This window comes from Plectropomus leopardus, chromosome 3 (genome assembly GCF_008729295.1).
Source record: "Plectropomus leopardus isolate mb chromosome 3, YSFRI_Pleo_2.0, whole genome shotgun sequence".
Classification (NCBI taxonomy): domain Eukaryota; kingdom Metazoa; phylum Chordata; class Actinopteri; order Perciformes; family Serranidae; genus Plectropomus; species Plectropomus leopardus.
In genome coordinates this window covers 10,328,462-10,347,546 of record NC_056465.1, presented here as the reverse complement: position 1 = coordinate 10,347,546, position 19,085 = coordinate 10,328,462, and the positions used below count along the sequence as shown (strand labels likewise).

At 38.3% G+C, this 19,085-nt stretch overlaps 1 protein-coding gene across 1 annotated transcript in view; it reads right to left on the bottom strand.

Moving 5' to 3' along the window:
- Window positions 1-17,111, bottom strand: part of LOC121941115 — a 32,980-nt gene extending 15,869 nt beyond the window's left edge. The window contains exons 1-5 of the mRNA XM_042483836.1: window positions 17,067-17,111; window positions 14,607-14,711; window positions 3,704-3,829; window positions 2,456-2,611; window positions 1,033-1,171 (exon numbers count right to left, since the gene is read on the bottom strand). Of these exons, the coding sequence (XP_042339770.1) occupies window positions 1,033-1,171; window positions 2,456-2,611; window positions 3,704-3,829; window positions 14,607-14,663 (478 nt within the window). The 5' untranslated portion in view covers window positions 14,664-14,711; window positions 17,067-17,111. The remainder of the gene's footprint in view (window positions 1-1,032; window positions 1,172-2,455; window positions 2,612-3,703; window positions 3,830-14,606; window positions 14,712-17,066) is intronic.
- Window positions 17,112-19,085: the final 1,974 nt, after the last annotated feature.

Genomic DNA, 19,085 nt, shown 5'->3' with positions numbered 1-19,085 from the left:
GTTCTGAGTGATTTTGAAATATTCACCTTCACAATTTTGCATTCCAAACAGTAAAAAATGATACTGAATTTTGGAAATGGCTCCTCCCCTACCTCCTACATCCCTACTTCTGGCAGCCTTACTTACACCACACTTATCTTTGAACTTAACTTTTGATCACAATCTGCATCGGTTTAAAGACAGAGAGACATATGAACAGTTGGTGAAGTGCTCAAATCAGCTTCTCTGGTAGTTCCTGCTACAAATGTTGCCAGTAGGACAAATTTTGCTGTGATGACACACACAGACAGACAGGTAAGAAAAAACCCCAGAAAATCACCAGCCGTCATGATCTCTATGCTCTATGCTCTGTATAATCCGACAAGTTGATTTTACTTTTAAAAAGAAATTCTAGGGAATTGATTGCCTTAAAAAATAATATAACTATCCATCTTCAGTTATGCTAACTTTATATCTAATTGTTAAGTTTACTTAAAATTTAGACCTATATTATACATTTTGTGAAGTTGTTGCAACTTAAAAATGACAAGTTTAATGAAATCAATCTTTCTAAGTTTTAACAACTTCCATAAACCAAGTACACTGTACTATATATTTGTATTCTGCCGTTATCATGCTAGTCAGTTATGTTTGTAATTTTCTTTAACATGTTAACAAAACAGAACTCAAAGCTCTCCCAACTTCATCACTGGCAAAATCCTTTTTGCCATGATCAAATTAAGTCAGAATAACTTGGTGTACTGAAGGTGGTAACACTTGGAAAAAACAAGGTAATTCCACTTGTCATTTTTAAGTTGCAACAACTTCACAAAATTAAGGTAATTCAGCTGAATTTCAGGTAAACTTAATTTTAAAGTTAACATGAAATAAGAATAGTTATATGTACTTTAGCTTTTCAGTGTCCAAGATTACTTTAAGTAAGAGCAACTTGTCATATTTTATAGTGTGTTGCAGCTAACAATTAAATCTGGATCCAAAAAGTGGCTAATGGAGAAATAGATGTTTAAATAGATGTTTAATGTCTGGCAATACCTTTTTTGCTTGCCTCTGTGATGTTGCCGCTCTGCAGCTCAAAAGAAGGTGTGTTGTCATTCTGGTCCAAGACTATGACTTTCAGTGGGATGTCCGTCTCTGCTAAGCTCCCATCCAAGTATTTAGCCTTCCCTGTTAGCTTTACATAAAATATGGGACAAGCTTAGTCGGTTTGCAAAATGGAGCAAAACAGAAAGCCAGTTACACATTCATATTTCTAGATGCAAAACACGCGGGGGAATTTTGAAAAACAATTCAATATCTCCTTCCTAGATGTATTCCTAAACTTTCAGGTACATCTCATACAGCATGGCTGTGCCATCAGAAGCAATGTGGGGTTCAGTGAGTGTGTGAATGTTTAGAAACTGAGTAGCATGTAAAGGATGTAGTGTGCTTTGAGAGTTTGGAAGACTAGAAAGGAGGTATACAAGTGCAAGTCCATTATCCATACCATTATCTGAATGACACACAGTTAAATGTATTAAAAAAATACATTTCTAATAACGATATAGCATGCAATATGGAGCCTGAGGTCACTTGTAAAAAAAAAAAATATTATAACAAATGATATATTTCGCATGGTTCAACCTGGACCCCCTCAAACAGTTTAAGCCCATTTCTGGTTTGGATACACCAAGCACAACTGACATATTCACTTTAACTTGTAGATTTGTCAGCAGATATTTAACCTTTGAAACCTTTCTTTCAAAATTTATTTCAAAAACATGGGATGAATGCAATGAGTAACAAAAGAAGAAATGACCTCAAAATTTGCAAGAAATTAGAAAAAAAGTGCAAGAAAATTATCTGAAAAGATTTTTTTTTAAGGAAACAACCTGGAAAAAGGTGTTTGGAAAAATGACAATTCTGTAACATAATAATACATATTTAATTATGACAATTATAATACAGTTTTCCCTTGCTTTTTAAAACCTATTTTCTAAATTGTGTACATCTATCCATCTCGGAAGAGGAATCCCTCTTCAGTTGCCCTTCCTGAGGTTTCTACCATTTTTTCCCCTGTGTAAAGGTTTTTGGGGGGAGAATTTTTCCTTCTGCTGCTGTGAGGGCCCAAGGATAGTGGGATGTCATATGTTATGAAGTTATGAATTGTGATATAATTACAATTGACTTGACTAATTTCACAAATTTCTAGCAATTTGTGGAAAATTTCTTATTAAGTTGCTCATTGCCTATGCTCCCGTGAAATCACACCAGTTTTCTTTGAAGCATAAAATATATGTGAGCTGAAACAAATTCATAAACAACACTTTGTCTTTGAGATGCACAAATATGTGTGCGGGGAAGCATATATATTTCAATAAAGTCTTGTGACTGAGGGAAACTGAGCCCATTCTGCCACAAGTCTTCAACAGGTTTCAGTTCATACAGTACAGTACAACTTATTTAAAGAAAGACTTACATCGTAGACTGCTTTTTTCTCCCGGTCCAGAATACCAGTGATGCGCACAAACCCGGTGACAGCGTCCACCACAAAGAGGCGGAAGGGTTCTTTGTCAGCTCCTTCTCCAGAGAGATGATACGCCACCGTTGAATTTATGTCTTTGTCAGACCGAATCTGACAACAAAACACAGACAGATAATTCAATAACTTGTGAGCACTAGTATGATTATTACTTGTTTAGTGTTAAGTTAAAACATATTCAGTTCAAGATCCAAATGTCAGATAAATTATCACATATTAAATCTTATCGAAAACATGCAATGCATTGGCTTTGAACACAAAAAAGTACAACATATTGCAAGAATAAACAGAAGCAGCACTTCTTATTGCCTGAAAAACAGAGCTGGGATAACTGTCAAACATGGCCACTAAACTATTTAAACATGTTGCTGAATCGTCCCTGAATGATGACTAAGCCTATACACTGTCATGGTAACCTACTGGTAGGCAGTCAAGCAAGCTTTGGCCTAACTCAGGTTAATGTCGGGTGCAATTTAGCACAACTCATCGCGTTTAAACCGATAATGACAATGCAAATCAACGCAGCATGATTTGAGTTGGTGCCACTGAAAAAGTCTTACAGTGTATCTGCCTGAATCAAATGTGACTTTAAGTTGACACTGATGTGTAGCTGTGCCAACATATTGGTTGTATTGGGGTTTTAAGAGTGGAGCAAAACAAAGTAAAACAACTAATAGTGATTGAAGAGAATGCAGCAGCAAAACAATGGCTTTAGTCCTGCATGATGGGCTACTTTGCTAATTGTTAATTTCCCCACGTTTTCCATTGTTGTGATACCAGACCAATTAGTCAGGCTTTACACGCCCCAACGTGTTTTTTTTTTTTTTTTTTTTAGCTGCAATAAACAAACCTTTTACATTTAATATGTCTCACTCTCTGGCGATGTACTACTTATCACAGCAGATGAAAAAACAGCATTGTGCTTTATATCAGCCATCAGCCAAGGGCCAAATTCTCTATAGTGGTACAGGTGAGGAGTGAAACCGAGTAGTGACAAGTGGAAACAGGTTCATTCACTGCAAGATTGTGTGGCAGACCAGTCAATGACGTGACGGAAACCAGTTCTCTCCTTGATGTTTTTGAGAACTCTGAAGCTCATCTATCCAGGCACTTAACCAATTTCCTTGACAAATTTTGATGCCACCATATGCTAATTGTGGGAGATATAGGCATAGGCCCAATGACCTTGGCAATGTATTTTTTATTCGTGTAGTCAACATTCTCCTCCAGCTTGGCAGGAGGAATGATCCACTCTCTCTTCTTCCTCCTCAGTGTACGCTGTCTCTTCTCACCTGCCTCAGCACCAAGCATCTGAAAGCAAACAGCAGATGTACAATTTAGTTTGCCTCTTTGGAGACCACAGTGAGCGAAACAGTGTGTAGACACCAAATTGGCTATGCAAGAGGTTTTTCCTACTGAAATTAAGGGAAACTAGTAGCTTCTTGAAAGACAGAAAAAAATGTGGTACATATGTACATACATCATTAGTTAATTAGTTTCACTGTCAAAATAATTCTACAGACTATATAATCTATGAAAAACAGTGCACCAAAACACATGACCAATGTGCTTACAGGAGTAAAGAAGGGAGCAGTCTTGTCACAAAAGTCACGAAACATTGGACTTTCCCTATGAGACCAGTGTTTGGAACTGTGCTCACACTCAGTGAATTTGCAGTCATTTTAAGTTATGTCATTACCATGTTTCTTTTCCTAAACTTAACCACAGCAAGTTAACTTGCCCAAACCCAACCCCCCTATTTTTATGTTAAGTGCATTTCTTTTCATTATGTTTGTAACTTACATAGAGGGGTGCTAATTCGTAGGATATCATGTGAACTGTTTTTTGGGGATATGTTATAAGCTTCGATGGCTTCAGAATTTTTTTATTGGGGGGGCAGACAGGGCCATAGAAAATCTTGGGGGGGACACATATGAGAGATTGATATAGTACATGTACTTGTATAAACATGTTAAGATATTAACAAATCGGTTATGGAAAAAGGGTGAGCAGGTATGTGCTTGGCTGGTGGCCCAGGACCGCCATCAAAAGTTTGCTGGAAAGGTAATTTTATCTTTTGGAACAAAGACACTCAGGTTGGAGCAGGTAAAGAAATGCATGGCCAAAAAAGGCCAAGGGTGAAATAACAACATATGGATGCTATTAGTAGAAAGCAGGAGTGGACTGGACCTCTTGACTGTGTTTAATTTGAGTAAAATATCGAGGTGTTGTTCGTGGTATTAGTATGTAATAGAGCAGCAGTTAAAAATTTAAAGTAAAATTTCAAAAGAAAAAGAAAGAAAAAAAGAAAAGAAAAAAACCCACAACACGCACCAAAAAAACCCCCTAAAAGGCCATAACTAAATTTCAGGAGCTCCATTATGCTGTTGAGGTATATTGGTTAGTTAAAACTATATCGATATGAGAGTTAAGGAATCGTATACCAGTACTTTGGTTTTTGTTTAACTGTTAATATCATTAATTATTAAATGGTGTACAAAGACTGTTACCAATACAGTTAACATTTTAAGTTCCACAACAATCCTGTGTTAAACTGTTCAGGACCCAACTATGCTCCAAACACAGAAAAAATACTGTAATAGTGGATTTCTACATTAAAAGAATAAATCATTAGCAATTTACAGTATTTCCCTGTTTAAACTGTACTTCCCCAATTTCCATTGATACCAGTGAGTAAAAGCTATGTGTCTATGTTATGTAAGCTGAGTATTTGACATGCATAATGTTGTTGTTGGGTGCAAACCTTGTATCTCCACATTACACAATTTTCATTTATTTTCCCATAAATTAACCCTATTGGTCCCCCTCTACGTCTATCAGATTGTTTTTGTTTTTCTTACCATTTCCTAACCAATAAAATGTATTTTAAAAAAGCTTGTGACTAAACTTTATATCACCATTGGATCCTTTTAAAAACACATTGTTTTTTTTTAATTCCTGAAAAATAGCAGTTTTGGAGATTTGGTTTGCACCTGACAGCAGCAGTAATATAACACCTCGTGTTAAGTATGAAAACAGTTTAAACATAAATTGCGTACTTTATCAATATGATTAATAAACTGAAATGTGCCTTGCGCTTCCTCCTTTCCTCTTGGTCGGCCAAGCTTGTTAAAAAAGGGAACATGGCTCTACTGCATTCCACTTTAGATGATCTGGAACATGGTGATTGGCTTATAGACGTCTGATCAAAAAAGTCTATGTATTTGGGCAGAGCTAGTTTATAGTAATAATAGATAATAGACATCCTAGACATCATATCTATTGGAATGGACGGGGGATTTGAATAAGTTAATGTATCTGTCACCAACTGATTTGTGGACGGTAGTTTTGAAGCCTCAAGTTTGGTATTTTGGCTGTCGCCATATTGGTATGCCATAGTGAGCATATTTGGACAGCAGGTTGGAGTTGTGGAGGAGTGAGTATAGAAACTGACTCACAGACTGTAGAGAGTGGTAGGACGCCTTGCAGACTGCCTGTCACTCAAGCAACATTGCCCTGAAATGTGCATAGCTTTCGGCTTTAATTTTGGTATTTTAACATGAGGGTCTGCAGGGATTGACTCTGCTTTGGAGCCAGACTCAAGTGGCTATTTAATGAACTGCTGTTTTTAGTACTTCCGCATTTGCTTAATTTTTTCTTTGATCTTTTTCAGGTTGCTACTTAATGAAAATAAACAAATGTGTGGTCGTATCTAAATATATAATTTAATCATATTTACAATACATTTCTATATCTAAAGTAGTATTCGTGTAATTTAGTATTTTCTTGAAAGTTGTGTGACCTCTAGAGCCTGACTGAGATCTTGCCTTTGAGTTCCTGTGATGAGCCAAGCACCAACAACTAATGAGATATTTTCTTTGACTTTTGTTTCCTCCTGCAGAGCCATGGAGAACATTATATTGTGAACTTATATTCATGTGGGAAATCAGTGCTGTGCTATTTTAGACCTACTGATTTTATACTATGTCTTTAAATGATGCTCTATGTTAACTTTATTAACTCTTGAATACACCTAAGCAGGCCAGCTGACAGTCTTGTCTGGGCCCGGGACAAGATAATGTTAGATGGGCCCTCCCCTCCACCACCGCCGGGTTTTTTTGTCACTAAACATCACCAGTTATGTTTGATATATTGTGATAATGCAATAAATAAGGTATTGTATACGAGGGGAAAATCTTAGCTCTCCATGGCAGCTGAGATTTTAGTTAAATATGACATTTATATACTTGTCACAAAGGACCTGCTAATATTATTAAGAGTTATGCATACACATTTTCTAATCCTTATACATGCAGGAAAAATAGACCAGGGAAGAATAAATTAGGCATTTTAATTTTAAGAATTTTCTCTCTGTCAACTGATAATACAGTAAATAAGCATGTATATCAAACTTTAAATGAAAACTTTATCAGTTCAACGTCATGCTAGAATTGTCAGTTCTCTAACTTCAAAACCAAATGAACATCTCATAACTGACATTAGTTCCTCTCTTCTCCTCTGTCTTCCTCTCCTCACCTCTCTCTCTTGTCTTCCTCTCTTCTCATGTGCTCTTCCTCTCCTGTCTTCATCTCCTCACCTCTGCTGTCTTCCTCTCTTCTCTTCTCATCTGCTCTTCCTCTCCTCTGTCATCATCTCCTCACCTCTCCAGTTTTCCTCTCTCATCTGTTCTTCCTCTCTTCTCATCTGCTCTTCCTCTCCTCTGTCTTCCTCTCCTCTGTCTCCCTCTTCTCTCCTCTCCTCTCCTCTTCTCACATCATTTTTAGATTTAAACTCTAAATGCTATGCGCCTAGCTTTCCTTGTGGCAAAATCATCTATAATGTCTTGAAAGTCCAGTTTCTTGGCAAGTTGACGCTCTATGGAGAGCATTGCCAAACCGTTCAGCCTCTCCTGGGACATGTTAGAGCGTAAGTAGTTTTTTATAGTCTTCATTTTACTGAAGGCCCGCTCACCTCCAGCCACAGTCACAGGCAGAGACAGGAAAATGCGCAGCAGGACACACAGGTCTCCATAAATGCTCTGTAGTCCCATTGTGTATATGGCATTAAGGAGATCCAGAGGTCCAAGATTGTCATTAAAAGTCGCACTATATATTTTCTTTATGTGCTGAATTTGGTCTTCAAGGGAGTCTGTGAGGTCATTCTTGTATTTCCCACAGAGCTTTGAGCATGATGCACTGATGCTGTCCTTTGGCATATCCCTGAATTTCCACAGGACGCAGAACTCATCACATATCTGCTGCATTGATGAGAACCGTACATGTAGTTGAGAGATTATGCTGTCCATTGCAACATGAAACACTCTGTCTCTGAACAGGGTCTCTGGGCTTTGCTCCTCTGTCCCTTGCTTTTCTGACTCATCAAAGAAATGCTTCCTCTTTCTCTGTCTCATTTCTAACTGGCATTTGATGCCCATGGATGTGGCAACAGCAGTTGCCTCTGTCAGCAAACTGTCCCATGATGCACACATGCAGACAATCTCCTGCTCCAGTTCTTTTATATTGGCAGCTTGTACATCAAGTGAGATGGCAGAGGACTGGCTGGTAAGGTTTCTGTCCTCTATGCACTGTAACACCTTGACCCAAAACGTGAGGAGCAAAACTGCATTGAAGGACTGAAAGTAGGTCTTTAGGCCCTGTGCTTCAGCTTTGGCTTCACTGGTGAGGTTACCTGTAGTCATGAGGGTGTCTAATGCCTGGATCACACTGGGTAAGTGTTTTGCCACTGGGCGCACTGCCTCTATCCGCGCACTCCATCGTGTGTCAGACAATCTGTGCAGAGAACGACCCAAAACGCTTTGTAAGATTTCCCATCGCTGAGGGCTGCCACTGAAGACTTTGTATAGCTGATTGATGAAGCCAAAGAATATGTCAATTTCTGGGCAGGCTCGGGCTGCATGGACACCAACTAAGTTTAATGTGTGAGATGCACACGGTGAGTATGTGGCCAAGGGATTTTTACTCAGTATGCGAGCTTGCACTCCTTTTACTTTTCCTGCCATGTTGGCTCCATTATCGTAGCACTGGCCCCTGCAGTCAGCTATATCTATCCCATGTTCACTTAGTGATTGTTCCACCATTGTAGCGATTTCCTCTCCTGTTTTTTTTGAAAAATCCTTAAATTCAAGGAATCGTTCATTTATTTCCCACTTGCTGTCAGGGGAGGTTTGACTGACATACCTCAGCAACATTACATTTTGCTCCAAGTGTGATGCATCAGGGGTTGCATCACACATAATGGAAAAGAAGGTTGTTTCTTGCCTTTCTCTCAAAATAGTGTTTAGGACATGCTGAGCACAAAGTTCAACAAATTCATTTTGACTTTCAGGTGAAAGGTAATGTGCTTGCACTCTCTTTCCCTGTTGCCGGTGCTCTCTAATGTTTTGTAAATGGTCATTTAGGATAGTGTCATATTTTGCCAGCAGCTCAATTATGCCGAGAAAATTTCCGTTGTCTGGCTGATCCAGTGTACTTGTACTGCCCCTGAATGGCAGATTCCTGGAGGCTAAGTAGAGTGTCACGTCCAGTAGTCGCTTGAGTAGTGCTTTGTTTTTATTAATTTCTGTCTCAATCATTTTTTGTTGATGGCTGTCAATTCCTGAGGTCTGTAGGACAGAATGCTGTAAGTTCTTCCATTTCCAGTAACAGTGCTTGTGTGCACGGTTCCTTTCGTGTTCTGGAAATCTCTCATACAGCTTTCTATATTTTATATTGGATATTACCATACCATCTCTTGAATTTAGGGCACTTGCTGACTTTTTCTCTACTTCAAAAGAGAACAGCAAACATGGGAGGCAAAATAAGGCCTTTTTTGAGCTGCTATATGTTAACCAGTCCCTATCTATTTTTTCCCGTCCATTGTGGGATGTGGAATACGTCAAATAGTTTGGAAATTCCCTGCCCTCTGCATCTGCCGGCAATTCCTTTGCCCTCTCTGAAAAAGGCGTTCGTTTTGCCATCACGCGTACGAGGTTCACTCTATCAGAGTCGGTCATTGTAGTTGGCCATAATGCAGGATCGCTGAAATTTTGTGCCTGATAATCAGTCTCTGATCCCTGCTCAGCGGACAGCTCCCGCTCTCTCCCTCTCTCTTCTCTGTCACCTGCAGCCTGACTCTGCTCCTCCGCTCCACCGTGACACACCCCCTCTCTCTCTTCTCTGTCACCGGTAGCCTCACTCTGCTGCCCCGGACTCGGTCCAGAGTCACACAGCCCCTCTGTCTCTTCTCTGTCACCGGTAGCCTCATTCTGCCCCTCCGCTCCACCGTGACACAACCCCCCTCTCTCTTCTCCGTCACCCGTAGCCTGACTCCTGACACCTGACTGCTGCTCGCTCTCCCTCCTCTCTGTTTCTGTCAAAGATAACGTGTTTTGTCAGGCTTTTGTACAAGCTAGGCTAATGGCCGTTAACATTAGAGCTGGTCAGTTAGGCTGCTTTATAAGGTTGGCTGCACTACTTACCTTGCTCTATTCCACTCGTCCCAGCTTCACTGTCGGCACATTTTTTAAAATATTTGTTTAGAGCATTTCTCAGCCCTTTGTTTTCCTCTTCTCTTTTTCCCTTTTCTTTCCTTTTCTGGGCACCGGACTTGTGCTTACCAGACATTTTGATTGTAGACCCGCGCGCCTTCTCAACTTCAAATTAATAACAACATCAAAGTTTGATCTGGGCCAAACCATTTTTGTGTTTGGGGTGGGAGGGTTCATGATCACTATTTCTCAAGGACAACTAGGAGAATACAAATAAAAAACTGTAATGTGATTGAAATAATAGTTTTCCACTATTCTGACAATTTTTTTAATTCCACAATTTAATGAGGGCCCAGTTGTGGGCCCCCCTCTCCCTGGGCCCGGGACAGCAGACCCGTTTGTCCCCCCCTATCGGCGGGCCTGCACCTAAGTATGCTTGACAGTACTGCTTTGGCAATGTGAAGTTATACTTAATTGTATTTAATAAATGCACTTTTTTACTTGTTGACATGGGTCCTTGAAAAACAACATTAAGTCAGATTGTTCCTCCATTAATGATAACAGCTGATATAATTTATGTATACACAAACAAACAGTCCAGACAAAACTAACTATCAGTTGTGCTAATTATATATTATAAATACATTACACTTTAAATAGACTGATTGTGAATGCACATGTAATCTTGTGTGATCTTGCTTTAGAGTGCGTGCTGGAGGAGAGAAAGAGGTGAGTCTTAGGTGTGGTCCTGCTCCTAAACATGAGCAGGGAGCACGCCATGCACTGAATGTGAATAATGTTTGGCATTCGGCACCTGTTCACACTGTGAAGATAAAAACAATGTTCCTGTGCCAACATGGAGTAATGGTTAAGAACGTGTGAGTTGGATCCTTGGCTGTGCAGTAACAGTGTGTGTGTGTGTGTGTGTGTGTGTGTGCGCGTGTGTGTGTGTGTGTCACCAGGAGCCTGGCATCATGACTGTTGTTGATGGAGCTGCTGGTGCTGTCATGTTCAACACTTGTCTGTAGTGTGACAACAGTAAATTGGTGCAATCATTAGATAGTGGATAATGGCCCTGCACAATGTGCTCAACCAGGCAGTAAATGTTCTGTTAGCTACTTCATTTAACACTGCATGGGCGGGGTGATCTGGATGTAGATGTAGTGTTTGGGATGAACCCTTAATTTGGAGAAACTCTCAACAAAACACTCCCTCAGATTAAAAACATGTCAACAATGCTAGCATCCCTACTGGCTAAATTGCACTTTGCAAATAACTCATCAGGATTAAATGATTTCTGTTTTTCTCCCCGACAATTATGGACAGATGGAGACAATTGGCCCTTGGGCAGAAATATGCAAAGAGCCCTACCACCTTATGCATCTTTTTGGGGTTTTGTCTCTCTGCACGGTTGTTTTGTGTCTCTTTGAGATGTCATTTTGTGTTTTTTGGGTCACTGAAGTAATGTGGGGTCACTTTGAGGTAATTCTGTGTTTCTTTGGGGTTACTTTGTGTCTCCTTGTGGTTGATTTGTATCTTCTGTCTTCATTAGGGTCTCTATGAGGCTATTTTGTCTCTCTTTGTAGAGACAAAAGACAAGACTTTGTAGAGACAAATTGGGACAAGACAAAACATTGTAGAGACAAATTGGGACTGCTTGTGTTTGCTTTGTATCCTATGTAGTTTAAAAAAATAAACAAATAAAAGTAAGTATGTGGCTATCTGAAGTAATTGTATGCTCTTTTTTGGTCATGTTGTGTCTTGTGTAGTATTAAAAAAAATTAAAATTAAATTAAGTTTGTGCTTTATTGAGGTAATTTTGTGTCTCTTTGTGGTTGTTTTGCCTGTTTTGTAGTTATTTGTGTCACTTTGCCATCTTTTGTATCCGTTTGCAGTAATTTTGAGTCTCCTCCAGGTCGATGCATGTTAAGTTGATTGACATTTTGCAAGTGAGGGCCAGGGGTGGCCCTCACTTGCAAAATGGGGGTTTCATATTCATATCAAAAGTTAAAAACATTTCATGAAGGGCGTATTGTCTTTAGTTTTAATATACCCATTTTATAGCTGACAGGTTGATGAATGACAGTAATAATAAAATGACAGGAACACTTGAGCCATTGTCAGTGTTATTAGTTACACCTGTGCTTTCATGACAAGTTCAAATGTCTGATGGGAAAAATAAGCATTTGTTCTTAGAATTGTTTGAGGCATCTGAATTGATTTGTTTAGCTGAAGTACATTACTTTTATTACATTATGATACAACAGAGCTGCATGAGGATGTGTTTATTTCTGCCTGTCATTCTCTTCTGCTGATGATCCTATACAGTTAAAGTTTTATAACATGTGCTGACTGTTTTATCCCTTTGTCCAATTTGTTTGGGTTTTTTTGTCTGGGAAGTAAAATGGGGATTTTAAAATAATGTTAAAAATTATACAATATAAATTCATATTTTAGATCACTGTTTGACTCACTTTTCAAATTTTAAATACTGATAATAGAACAATGCCATGTCTGACACTCAAACAGAACCAACAGACAGATTATTTACCAAGTGTAACTTATGATTTTGTTTTTCTATGAAAATGTTTTCTATACATCTCAGCTCTTTTTTACGTTCAGAATTGATAATGACAGTAGGCTGCTTACTTTGTACCTAAATGTACAATTTTCACAACTGCTATATACTTCTCATCCTCAAACTTAAGAGTTTGTTGTTCATTGTTGAAAAGGGACGGTGTGTTTAAATTTGCTGACATGTTAAACCAGAAAAACATGTAACTTCATAAATCCTTTGTCACTACACGAAAAGGGAAAGCAAATTCCACACTCTCTACTCTTTTTCTGACATCATTTCTCGTATTTCTCTTTCACTATGTAATCTCTTCAGGTGTACTTAAGCAGCATTTTGATAAATGTAGTGAAAATGTTATATTATAAGAGAGTGACTTTGACCTCCAACTGGGGAAAGTGGACTAAACTATCAAATTCATCAAGACTTTTTGCAAGTTTTGTTAAAAAAAGTAATAAATTGTGTCTTTTAAACATTTATACTGAACATGCAAATAAGTGAATAAAATCCTTTATTTATATAGGTTATTATATATATTATATTTTAGGTTAGAAGACATTTTTGCTCCATAACAAAGACAGTAACAATTAAAGATACCCTAACCCTAATCCCTAACCCTAATCCCCCAGCTGGTAATAAAGCAGCGAGGGTGTGAGAATGCAGACGTTAGGAGCCTGCAATGTGACAGAATTAATATCTTAAATAGCTTTTTGAGAGACTTAAGCACGTCACAAGCAGCAAAACACGCCAACTTTTGAGTGGGATTAAGTGAACCACAAAACTGCACACAGGCACGCATACAGGCACTATCCTTAAAAGTCACCGGACGTTTCACTGTTTCTAGGTTCCCAGATGTGAGAATGCAATTCATCCAAGTTCTCCACTTATTAAATTGGAAACTAAAAAACAAAGTTTTACTGGCCTGTGGACAAACACTGCTTTCAGTCAAATGCATACATAACACATACACACACACACACACACACACACACACACACACACACACACACACACACACACACACACACAAAAAAAAAATCTCTAAATTTTTGTGTCTTGTTCTAATTATTGGATTAACTGATTTTGCACATTGAGTACCATATATGTATAGGAGGCAGCACAGGCCTTACATTTAAGCATTTTCTTATTTTACTCCCTTATCATCACATATATTCTTTGTATTTCTGAACAACCAACCTACATTGACAAAAAATTTCCTTTTTATATACATGTTTGAATGTCAGACTAAATCATGATTCCTGATTGTCCGTCAAAGACGGTATGCTGTACATAAGCAAGGACACAGCATGCTCAGAGGTCAATCTATGCCAGTATAATATCAATAAAAAAACATGTAGCCTAATGTTATAACCAATCAACAAAAGTTACTGTCTGTGAAACACATTACCACTATTTTTTACACCTTATTCTTACGATAATTGAGGTAAATTTCTGAGTTTTGCAGGAGTATTCAATACAAATAGGCTATACAGTACACTCTGTTCTAAACTTAAGTGAGATTACATCCCGCAGTGTAAACCCTACATTCCAGCAGTTTTTCAGAAGCCATTCTGACAGACTGCATCTCTAAATCTCCCCAGCACATTATTGTTGAGACATGTCACAAAAGAGCAGCTTCACCTTAGTGTTACATATATTAGCAGCCTTAATAAAACAAGCTGACATGAAGTGATAGAGCAGCTTATGACTGCTGCACACTGCAGTTACAGTACAGAGAGAGATAGAAAATAATGATAAAGGTAACTGTCAACCAATAAATTATTTAGTGATGCAGCATTTTATTTTTATGAGTATTAGGGTGCTGTAAATATTTTCCAATGTGCATGATTTGCAGCCCTGCATGGCACCAAAAAACAATTAAAGTTGAGCATTATAACCAGTGATTACAAGTGCAATTTAGTCCACTTGAAGAATTAAACACTCCCGTAACAACAGGTTCCATCATGGCCCGCAGCATGCCCTGCTGAATCAAGGTAAATATTATGAGTAGCTTCAGGGTGAATACTCACCAAAGCCAGCGCTAACAGAAGCAGCAGACCCACTTCTGCGAGGGAGAGCCGAGCCATGAGTGCAGGGAAGCCACAGCATACGCCAACCTGTCCTCTCTACGGGCGCTGGTCAGGACAGAATAAAAGCTGATGAGACTTGAATAATATCTTTAAGAGACACACCTGTGTAAGCTCCGTCCCCCTGACAACACACCTACGACCAGTCCTGGATGTGCAGCCCCCTCCTCCTTCCTCCCTCCCCTCGCTTCATGCATGCTTTTACAGCTTCAACTGTCACTTACATGCATGTTTCTCAAAGGTGTGTCTGCTCACTGCTATAGTTTTGAGAGGCTACAGTAAAGCCTCAGGGTTGAGCACTTGATGCTGACGAGGACAGACAGGTAGAGCACACTGTAAAAACACCCCCATGAAATCATTTTGCCGTGTTTTTTTCTGAAAATATATATTTGATTCCTCTGCAGTTGGTTTTCTAAAGAACTGAATCATCCAGTAACTCTGGAGAAAGATAGCTGATTGTTAAGTCTCATTCCCTGGTTACTTACACTAGTGCTTTGGGTTGGTGGGTTGGTTGGTATTTGATGACCTGGGAGTGAGACTCATGACTGTGTCCAAACTCACTATATAAGGCAATGAGCAACTTAAAAAAAAATACCTAAAAATTAGCAAAATAAAAACAAAACCAGTAAAGAAAAATAAACAAACAGGGAAATTACCCAGAAATTTGCTTTATAACTCTAATAAAAATATTATTCTGAAAAAAATGCAGTTTTAATCGGTAAAAATATATGGAAACATATCTGGAAAATTTTCCCCTGCAAAGGTTTAAATACATGTAAAAGGCATCTGGACATAACACAGGAAGAATGATGCTGATCCAGAAGGTCAAAGGTTTAATGTTACTGTACAGAAGAGGGCTAACGCCAGCTCACTTTAGTGAACTGGGTCACCACCAGCCGTGATGTAATGGTTTGATGCATAATGTTACAAATTATATTCAAATGGTATTACAGAACTAAATTCTCACATTATTACAGAACTGAACTGGTAATACAAATTTCAACATATAAATGTTGGGTTTTTGTAGCCGATGTTGCAATGAAACATTTAATTTTCGTCCACAGCAATTATGTAGTCAACATAATTTAAAGGTGCAGTCTTAACAGAATTACATACAGCACCTTTAAAGTTTAATTTATGACAAAAGTGCTACACAAATAAAATACATTTTTAAGATATGCAAGAAGAGCTTTTGTTTTTGCTTTTTTTTAAAAAAGATATTTTTTGGGGCATTTTTGCCTTTAATTGATAAGACAGCCCAAGTGTGAAAGGGGGAGAGAGAGAGGGGGCAACATGCAGCAAAGGGCTGAGGCTGGAATCGAACCTACGGCCGTTGCAGCGAGGACACAGCCTCTGTACATGGGGCACCCACTCTATCCACTGAGCCGCCAGGCACCCCAGAAGAGCTTTTTGGAAGTTTTTATCTGTTTAAGAATAGATTATTATGTTGTTTATCCAAAATTCTCACCAGGCGCTCCTATCAAACACGCTCAGCGTCATGCTCCCACAGTTAATACTGAGCTCAAGATGATCAGAGCAGCTGCAGGTTTCATCAATTATGATTCAACATCATTAAACATGCTGTAGTCAAGGTGAAGGCCTTGATAATTTTTTAGTCATACTGATGTTTATTATTGATTGATTTTATTTATTCTTTTGATAATGGTTATTATCAGTATTGTTGATTAAATTCAGCATGTTTGTAAGTGAGGGCTCCTGTTTCTCAGTGTGCTCTCTCCTTTTGCTGAATGATTTGATTCGAATATTTATTTTTGTATCATACACAAAAAGTACCCAACCTTCATGGTTTTACAAGACACCAGCTGCAGTGGTTAAACATTTTAATGTCATAATGTTAATGTCATTGACAGAAAAAAACAAAACAAAAAAAACCCCCAGAAACCCCACAAACACATCTGGCAGTGGAACACCAGTATTATCACCTGAGAGGTATCACAGGTCTTCAAAAGCTTTAAAAAGAAAAGGTCCAATTTAACTCTGCCTTAAATATCTGAAAAACTAAAGTGGTATGCTTTTTTTTTGTTCATCAAATTACATTTTGACAATTAAAGAGAATAATGTTTATTGAAATGTTTATCTTTACAACAAACTTTAGAAAAATCTGTTGGATTTCGTATTGTTTTTTAAATGTTTTCAAAAAGTTTATGAGTTCAGACTGCCTCAGATTCTTCCCTCTGTCTTCTCCTGCATTATCACGTGCTTTTTATGGCCCAGCAGGACTGGACTGGCTCTTTTGAAATGATCTTATTCTTAAAGACACGTTGACAAAAGAATTCCTCTTTTATATTCTTGTAGCTGCAACATTCAAAACATGCATTTCATGTTTGCAGCTTTCCAGTTTTACAGTAATCTGCCTGACAGGTATAGCCTTAAGATTCTTACCTGCTCACTGCTCTGCTGCTGATGCACATACTGAGTGTAGGTTTTCAGACAGAAAATATTTATAAGCCGCAACCAGCAGCTCTGTTCCTTGTTTTGTCAGTTAGTCGGTTAGATGGTTGGTTGGTCCACAGAAATTTCCCCACACTTTGGCAGCCAAAGATTTTGCCCTAGGAGGCTGAGGTTTGGCATGGAGGTCAAGTGTGTGTTGCATCCTCATGCCAATTGGCTGACAGGTAACAGGAGTGGCTGATGTTAAAAAAGCCTTAGAACTTCCAAAGACCTGCCCAAGAACTTGTGGGAAAATTTGTTTATGAGCCACAGGACAGATGATGAAAACTGTTTTTGCCGATTGGCAAAAAGCAGTTTGTATGCATGCACATTCCCATTGGCAGCGATTGGGATATCACACCTCTTTAATTATAAAAACTTAAAAAGTGTGATCAGCATTAATACATGGTTACATTTTGTCTTAAAATCACACAGCAGTACTTACATTGTCAAGGCAAGGAAACTGTACAGTTTGATGTTTTGTGTGCCTTAATTTTTTTACAGAGAATATACAAATTAAAAGCCATCTTAGTCACATGTGCATTAAGCTGCTCCTCTAAGATTTATTTGCTCTTTGACATTCTCACTGATAATATAAATCAGTATGACTGGCAGCTTTATTAGAAATTGCCTGGCAATAACTATTGGTTTTACCTGTCATTTACAAGACCAGTGAAACAGAAGGCCAGGGGAGCTCACGTGGCACTCGACAGAGCCAAGAGCAAAGCTGCTCAAAGAGACTGATGAGTCATCTTATAAACCTTGTATCACTTATTCAGAAGTTATTATTCAGCAAGGATTCAGTATTCACATTTGCTAACTGTTAACAACAGGAGACGACAGTTTTCTGCTGTGATCATGTACAGGTGGGCTGTGAGGATAATCCTCCTTTCCCAGTACACTCTGGGTGTGGACCGTTTTGAATGACAGGCCTATTCAAACATCTGGCAGCAAAAAAAAAAAAATCCTTCAGCTATCCTTTCAAAAGAACATATTTGTCAATACATGTTATAGGTATTTTTGTGTCTACAATTTAACACCTTGGTTGACAATGAAGATTTTAAAGGCTGAAGAGAGATGTAGATTTATGCAGGGATGGAAAGAGCTCTATAACCAGTTCATTCAGCCTCTCTTTCACACTTTAACCAGCTTGCTCAGCTTCTTTATCCCACTATAACCAGTGTGCTCCTCAATGTTTTCAAATATATTGAGCTGAAAAAGCCTCTGCAGTCACCTAAGGGATATATTGTCACAAGCAGTGGTGGAAAAAGTACCCAGATTTTAAGTAAAAGTGAAGTAGTAGTCCTGCGTAGAAAATCTTACTAAAGTAGAAGTCCAAACATATTTGCATCAAAATGTATTCAAAGAACAAAAAGTACTCAGTTATGCAGAATCCCAATTTTAGGAAAATATAGGCTATTTTATTATTTCATTATAATTACTGATGAAATATTGTAAACATCTCGAAACATCTCATTTTCGAAGCTGGTAAAAGTGGGACTGTTTTTTTTTAAAAAATTTTTATTTAACTATATGTACTGCTGGGTAGCTTGTGAATTTCAACAAGGGATCAATAAAGTTCTATCTTCATCCATATAATACATCATAAATACTATGCTGATTGATTATATTTGTAAAAAAGTAAAAGTACAATATTGGCTTCCAAAATGTAGATGTACAAAGTAGCAAGAACTTAAAATATTCAAATACAGTGCAAGTACCTCAAAACTGAACTTAAGTACAGTACTTGAGAATGTCTTAGTTACCTGTCGCCACAAGTTACAAACAACAGAAACGTGTTGCACGCCTCACTGAAGCTACAAGTCACTGTTGGCCAGATCAAAACCCACCTGTTGGTTATGTAATACTGTGGGTGTGCTTAGTGGTGTGCTCACTGGGAGGTGAATTAAATAATAGTCCAACTCAACTCTTCCAATCGCTGATATGTCATTCTGGCTTGTTGCTTTAAAT